Source organism: Hypomesus transpacificus, chromosome 1 (assembly GCF_021917145.1).
Source record: "Hypomesus transpacificus isolate Combined female chromosome 1, fHypTra1, whole genome shotgun sequence".
NCBI lineage: Eukaryota > Metazoa > Chordata > Actinopteri > Osmeriformes > Osmeridae > Hypomesus > Hypomesus transpacificus.
In genome coordinates, this window is record NC_061060.1 from 4763127 (window position 1) to 4771201 (window position 8075).

Genomic DNA, 8075 nt, shown 5'->3' on the forward strand with positions numbered 1-8075 from the left:
AAAACATAGGGACACAATAACTTAAGTAGTGAGTATCTGGTGGCCTTTTTAAATTGAAGGGGACGTTATTACTCGCTAACAATCTTCTCAATCACACAGACACCTAATCTCTCTTAAAGGTTTGTTTCTTCTGAGTTAATTTATAGTAATGATTTCTTCTTGAGTCCAGGCGGCAAGATAGAAACATTTATGGGCTACAGACCACCCTCTTGAGATAGTTCTATTAGATTGCTCAAAGCTAAGGGGAAAATAAATCAACTTAGTGTTCTGAAAATCTGTCTCATTAAACTATCTTTATTTCTCTCTCCTGTTCAAAGACCACACCAATCCCTGGCTATGAAAGCTTTTTTGTAATTTCACCATTGTGGAAACACTTTTATTTGTAGAATTTGCATATATGTTTGTAATTAAAACATTTGTTACGTCAGCAAATACTGTATCTCTTTTAATAGATGAAACCTTTTATTTACAGTTTTTGTTTAATGATGTAGATTCATCACCTTAAAAAAATATATTGAGGGAAATGTACTACTCACTTTTGCCTAAATTAAGAAACATTAAAGCAGTTCTTGAAAATTTGAAACACAATATGTACATACATGTATTTCAGTAGATCAGGCAGTACTTTTAGCATATGTTTTCAGCCCAGATTACTTAGAGAGAGACAGAGACAAAGAGACAGAAAAAGAGAGAGAGACAGAGAGCAAGAGAAAGCAAAATAGGTAGGCAGACAGAGAAAGTACACATGTAGGTACAGAGACAGACATATGTAGAGAACAAAGAAGAGAACTGATTGAGAACAGAAGGAGAGGGAAAGATAAGACATGGATGTCCATCGGCCCAGTAAAAAAAGGAAAACTGACACCTGACTAAAAAACTATCAAAAAATCCTAAATCCCAAACCCCAAAATCCCCAGAACTAGGAGGAACAGATTGATGTGTCCGAACCGCCTCTCGATCCATCACTCAGTGCCTGCAGCTTCCAACGGGAAATCGTTCACAGCAACTTGAGTTCAGGTCAGCACTTCTGCAGACTGCGGTGACACTATTCATCACTGTGTGGGGAGCGTGGGACCTCAGAAGTTATAGTTGAAGAGGACATTGTCAAAGGATGCGAATGTCACGTACAAACACACATTCCGAAAGCACCCGTTCTTTCTTTCTCTATTACTCTCTTGTTCTCTCTAACTCCCTCATTCGCTTTCTGTCTCTCACACACATGCACAGACACACACAGACACACAAAGTGACCCTCAAAATGACCCCTAGGGATGGTTTGAAGGAGTATCAGAGACCAGGCTTACTTTCTCTAAGTTGCACTGAGTGACCGTAAATGTCAACTCCCTCTGTCAAGACACAGAGGGAAGGCATTTACTAAATCTGCCAGGTTTTGACCTCAAAAACGTTGGAACTGTCAGAAAGTTTACAGCTTTACTGAATAGCTTGACAAATGTGTGTCTCATGGCCTATGGATGATACAAAGTGTACAAAGCGTATGCTATTATGCCACTAAGTGATTTATCCAAAGTCTAGAGGTCTCAAGATTCCAGTGGTGAGACATAGAAGATATATATAATATATATATTTGAATCTGAGTTCATTTTCTTTGGGGCCCCAGTTGAGTCTGCATCCAAACAAAGAGCACCCATGAAATGCCAGTGGTCACGTATATGATCCAGTTAAATTCAGATCATTCTGTTAGATATAGATAATCTGTTTGCATTTTAATAATTACAATTACAGACATTCATCTAGAAGGCACAAGTCAGGGGTAGGACGGTTATACTGACATTCTTTCCCTACATTTTGTACAACTTCCTTTTGACTGTGTGAAATTGTCAATCCAGTACTTCTGTGAAACTGTTTAAATTAATTACACAATTCACACTTGGACAAATGTATTGCATTATACAAGTAATATCAGAGGTTGTATGACAACACAAATGGTACTTACATTAGAAATCGGACTTGTTGGACTTGCTAGTTAAAAAGATGTTTTGGTTTGGTTACTCAAGAATCCAACGTCAGTCTAAGGTTGTGCCAACAGATTTGCAGCATGCCTATTACAATGTACTGAAGTTTTACGAAAGCTATTACATTATCTTTGTTTGTTCTGTATTCACAAAGACAAACTAGGGACAAGTCCACATGGATACAGCAGGATTCTCCAGGATTAAGAACACCCCATTAGCTTGTTCAAACAGACAAAGTGCTGCACATCAGGACATCCACAACGAAGCTGTACATGAATCTCCTATCTTCTGCTGTGTCAGAAGTGACATTTTATCTCCGCAGAGTCAACAAGCAACTGATAACTTCCTGGTTTTATCTCTTAACTCATGTATGTGCCCTTCAGCCAGAATTTGTTTGCTGTCAAACTCCTAACAAATACTGTATCTTTTCTGAGGGTAATTCACCTTGTCAGTGGCCGTATATTAAATGAGAAGAGACTTGGAACTACAATCAGGAAGATACACCATCACCCTTAACCCCCCATCAAACGGATTGTGGTACTGTGGCACTTAAAATCCGCAGCAGCCACATGGCAGCGTTGTCTCTGAGGGAAAATATTAAAAGGCAGTGTGCCATAATAACAGTTTCTTTTGATTTTGCTTTTTTGGGGATGGTTTGCTGAATTCTGCTTGTGGGATGTCTTGTCTTTGCTGTGAGTCCTGCCAACTGGTGTTAACGTTGTACGTTTAATGACAAAGAATTAGCTCAGTGGAATAGTAGTCCAGTGAATCACCAGAGAAAGAGGGTTGTCCCATTTGTTGTGCAAGTGCGCACACACTCTCATAAACACATGGAGACATGCTCACACGTATACACACACAGGCACACACACACACTGTATCTGTTTGATGCCCTGTAATTGACTTGACACATTTGCTGTCAAGTGATGCCCTCACAAATATTTACCCATCCATCTTGATAGCAGCTGTAAGCTTTTAGAAATGTCTGTCCTGCCTGGCACTTATCAAGCCATCTGACTATAACAACTGTAATCACCATCATCACTGTTATTATCCAAATAATTATAATCAATACTTATGCTAAGTCATCAAACAGACAGAACTGTACATAATGCATGAAAGTGTGAAAAGCTATGTTTAGTCTAATCCTACTATGAAATAGTCACTAAAAACTCAGAGGCATGACCTCACTGCTGTAGTGTTGACCAAAAAGACAAAGCTGTGAACAAATCAAATACTACCTGGCAGCCAAACTTTGGATAGCCAGAGTCAGACAGACTGTGACTGAGTGTATATTTGTGTGTGTGTTTATGTGTGTGTTTGTGTGTGTGTGTGTGTGTGTGTGTGTGTGTGTGTGTGTGTGTGTGTGTGTGTGTGTGTGTGTGTGTGTGAGAGCGAGAGAGAGAGTGTGCCTTTGCCACTAAACTGTAAATCATTGGTGCCGCATGAGCTAGAGAAAAATCTTGACAGGTGCTTATTCCACCTCCTAGTGGCAGGATATGTAACAACCACAGAAACGTCCCTCTCTCGACCGTGTCTTTCCAGCACTGTGTGTACTCGGTCCCCAATCTTTTGAACTGCATTACTTTGCACAGAGCAAAGCAGTTGTATTTTGTGTTTCTTTTTGGTGGTTGTGTTGGTGGAGAGGGGGTTCTTCAACACCATGTGGGGGTTCAATGATATAGAAACCGATGTCCTATCAAAGATGCAGGTTCAATGATGCAGGTTCCAAACTGCCTCTGCTACTACTACAAGAGCATATATTTACTCCACACTCACCCACCTCTGCAGCATTAATCATCTCCTATTTCACATAAGGTTGGGCAGGTAGTTAACACAGTTTCCTGAACAGCACAAGTTGGTCGCTTGTCTACCATCTGACCATGGGTTCACTTAGTCCTATAGGGAGGACTGGTAAGTGTCTTTGTGTGGTTACAAACTATTACAACACTACTGACAATCATACTTTCCCCTTCATTTGATATATCGGCGATTCAAGTGACGTAAGAGTCCCATGCCTTGAATGTGGGAGGAAGCAAAGCAGAGATTCTGAGGCGCACGCACCCCTCTCAGTGGGAGCGGATGCGCGAGCGGAGAATGCCTCAGCTTGATTTCAGTATTCGGTCTGTCTCAGGAGTTAGTCCTCGCACTGTTTCCGTTGAGAAAACTGAAGCGAAACTACGTGCACTATGCCGCCTGTATTTTATTTTGGTCCTAAAGTGAGTCTTAATTCGTAAAGGATGCTGTTTCGTGGGGAAAAGGCGAGGGGCGAGTGTAGCCTGCAATCTCCGTCGCTCAGTGAGTAACCGGCTGTTTCTGATTGTGCTTCTACGGATATGCTTGCCAGTGCTGCATGAATGCTCAGGCGTATTACCAGGGATTGCAGTATTTTGCGAAGCACCTATCCACTTAGTAGAAAATGTGCCCACCCAAGACCTGGTGATTGATTCCTGTGTTAAATTGCCTTCTGGATCGTAACGAAGGTCAATGGAGAGTTTTGCGCGTTTGTGCGCTCTGGTCCCGGTTTAACACCCAACAGTGTGTTAATGTGGCTTGCACGCCCCACGGTGAAATTCTCCACTCCAAGGCTCATGCAACGTTGATGCTGGATATTTCAGCAACATTGTTGTAAAAATGCTGAACAGCGTTTTGTTGCTCAGCGTTTTAACGGTGACCAGTTTCTCATCGAAGACGGAGAGCCGCAAAACTTCGAAAGATATCTGCAAGAATCGTTGCGCTTGCGAGGAAAAGGAGAATGTATTGAACATTAATTGTGAAAATAAAGGATTTACAACGGTTAGTCAATTTCAACCTCCTCAAAACAAAATTTGTCAACTCTTTCTCAACGGCAACTTCCTTTCCAGACTGAATGCCAACGAATTTGTAAATTATGGAAATGTCACGTCTCTTCATCTGGGCAATAACGGGTTACAGGAAATTAAAACAGGAGCTTTTAACGGACTGCGTTTTTTAAAACGACTTCATCTCAACAACAATAATTTGGAGATTATCAAGGAAGAAACGTTTGCCGGTTTGGAGAGTTTAGAGTATTTACAGGCAGATTATAATTACATCAGTGCCATAGAGGCAGGTGCGTTCAGCAAACTGAATAAACTCAAAGTCCTAATTCTAAACGACAACCTTCTGCTCTCTCTCCCTAACAATGTGTTCCGCTTCGTTCTGTTGACGCATTTGGATTTACGGGGTAACAGGCTAAAGACTCTGCCTTTTGCTGGTGTGCTAGAGCACATAGGTGGTATTATGGAGATTCAGCTGGAGGAGAACCCGTGGAATTGCACTTGTGATCTGATCCCTTTGAAAGCGTGGCTGGACACGATCTCAGTCTACGTAGGAGACATTGTGTGTGAAACCCCCTTCAGGCTTCATGGAAAGGACATTACACAACTAATCAAGCAGGATCTGTGCCCCCGGAGAAACGCTGGAGATTCCAGTCACCGCGCAATGCAGCCACCGTCCGACTCTCAATATCAGGGCCTCTCCCCTACCATCCACCCAGGCATCACCCCTACCCGGGCCCCCAAGTCCTCCCGCCCCCCTAAGATGAGACACCACCCAACCCCCCGCGTAACATCCAATAAAAACAAACATGTTTTTGGGCCCATAATGGTTTACCAGACGAGATCGCCTGTCCCCATGACCTGCCCCAGCATATGTGTCTGCACCTCTCAGAACCCAGATAGTGGATTAAACATCAACTGCCAGGAGCGAAAATTACATAACATTACTGAACTGAATCCCAAGCCCTCGTATCCAAAGAAGCTACACTTAACAGGTAATTACTTACAGACCATATACAGGACAGATCTGGCAGAATACAGCTCGCTCGAGCTGCTCCATTTAGGGAATAACAGAATCGCAGTTATCCAAGACGGGGCTTTTGAAAATCTGGCTAATCTGAGGAGACTTTACCTCAATGGCAATTATATAGAGAGTCTCTCTCAATCTCTATTTGTGGGGCTGCAGAGCCTGCAGTACTTATACCTGGAATACAACGTCATCAAGGACATACTACCACAGACTTTTAACTCGCTCCACAACCTGCAGCTGCTGTTCCTGAATAACAATCTGTTGAGGTCCCTCCCCAATAATGTGTTTGGTGGTACGATGCTGACCAGGCTCAACCTGAGGAACAACCACTTCTCCCACCTGCCCGTGCGCGGAGTGCTGGACCAGCTCTCTGCCTTCATCCAGATCGACCTGCAGGAGAACCCCTGGGACTGCACATGCAACATCGTGGCCCTGAAGAACTGGATGGAGCTGTCCAGCACGAGTGTGGTGGTCAACGAGATCACGTGCGACTCGCCCTCCAAACACGCCGGGAGGCTGCTTAGGTCCCTGCGCAACGACGCCATCTGCCCCGAGCCTAACGAGGTCACGGTGACCAAGGCCCCGACGGTCAGCCCCAGTACCGACTCCACCCCCTCCTCCTCGGTCACCCCGGCAGACGAGGAGGTCCCAGAGTTGCACCCCGAGGTGCCTTTATCGGTGCTTATCCTGGGGCTGCTCGTGGTCTTCATCCTGTCCGTGTGCTTCGGGGCCGGCCTGTTCGTGTTCGTACTCAAGCGTCGCAAGGGGGTGGAGAGCGTCCCGACCAGCGCCAACAACCTCGATCTCAACTCCTTCCAGGTGCAGTACGGCTCCTACAACAGCGAACCCACCACGGACAAAGCCGAGACCCATGTGTACAACTACATCCCTCCCCCTGTCGGGCAGATGTGCCAGAATCCCATTTACATGCAGAAGGACAGCGAGCAGGTGGCCTACTACAGGAACCTGAAGGAGCTGAGCTTCAGCACCATGAACCCCAAGAAGCAGGAGCTGTCTCGCAGCCCCGGGGCGTTCACCATAAGCACAGTGGACTTTACGGACAAACAGTCGTGTGGCAATCGAGAGCCCGAGCTGCTTTATCAGAACATTGCAGAGAGAGCCAAGGACCTGCCATCAGCGGGAGCTCTGAACTACACTTTTTGCACTTTACCTAAAAGACCATTCGTTCCCCCTTACGAGTCGGTGAGACGACACAACCAGGACAGGTTAAATAAAACCGTTCTCTATGGGACTCCGAGAAAATATTACGCTGAACAATCAAAAAACGAGCACCCTCTGCTTCCCGGAAAACTAAAAACAGAACCAGACTACCTCGAAGTTCTGGAGAAACAAACTGCAATGAGTCAGTTGTAAGATATGGCCCAACTACTACCACATTGATATGTATCTATCTATGTACTCCACATTGACAAGTGAAAACAAAGCAACTTAAGCCTTTCTCCTGTTTATTTTTAAGCTGTATAAAGGAGTAAATGTATATGCAGTCCATGTAATTTTCCTGAGGGTTTAAATTATTTTCTTCTACTTGACTTGAAACAAATAAGACTGTAGCAGGTATTGCAAGACTATGTATAAAACAGCTTTGTGCATTTTATATTCTATATTTTATTTTCTGTGTGGAGACGAATATCCTTTGTAGATGAGCAGACGTGAACACATTGAATCGACATTCCTGTACATAATAGCCTGTTGATGGTGAGTGTGAAACACGTTCATGGCTCTGTCCACTCTGAGACCCATTTAATCCTGAAGTGCCTTTGCACTCTTGAGTATTTTATCGTTGCTTTCTGCAAATTGAATTTTTTATAAGTGATGTATTTTAAGAATCTTTATGTAAAATAGAATTATTGGTCCAATTATTTGTCCATTACATTAAACAGATGTGAAGAGGATATGATATTTATGGTTATAGAGAATCATGTTTTAAATAAACGTATCTTTGAAGATGTAAAATATAGAGGACTGCATAACATTGTATGCTATAGATGAGCAATACAATGCGCCATAAGCGCCATTAAATTTTCATTGAAGCACTTTGTCAAGTCTGAACTTGAGGTCAGTGTTATTGAGATCATTAGTGTGTCTGTGTGTGTGAAAGAGAGAGAGAGGGAGAGAGAAAGAAAGGAAGGAAGAGAGAGCTTGTGCAAGAGAGAGAGGCGCACAAATGTATGCGAGGAGTGGGGGGGGCGACACCTCTCTCTCTGATGGACTCTGTATAGTGACAGGGATTTTTTCCCTCTCAAGCCCCTTTGG

The 8075-nt window shown here is 43.6% G+C and overlaps 1 protein-coding gene across 1 annotated transcript; it reads left to right on the forward strand.

The window, feature by feature from the left end:
• Window positions 1–4056: 4056 nt before the first annotated feature.
• slitrk2 (SLIT and NTRK-like family, member 2) lies at window positions 4057–7871 on the forward strand. The gene has a single exon (XM_047020339.1). The coding sequence runs from the start codon at window positions 4608–4610 to the stop codon at window positions 7173–7175; it is 2568 nt and encodes an 855-aa protein (XP_046876295.1). The 5' UTR covers window positions 4057–4607; the 3' UTR covers window positions 7176–7871.
• The last annotated feature ends 204 nt before the right edge of the window (window positions 7872–8075 follow it).

Bases quoted from the DNA above. Each gene is read 5' to 3' on its own strand.
- slitrk2 (XM_047020339.1), top strand. From the start codon at position 4,608: ATGCTGAACAGCGTTTTGTTGCTCAGCGTTTTAACGGTGACCAGTTTC.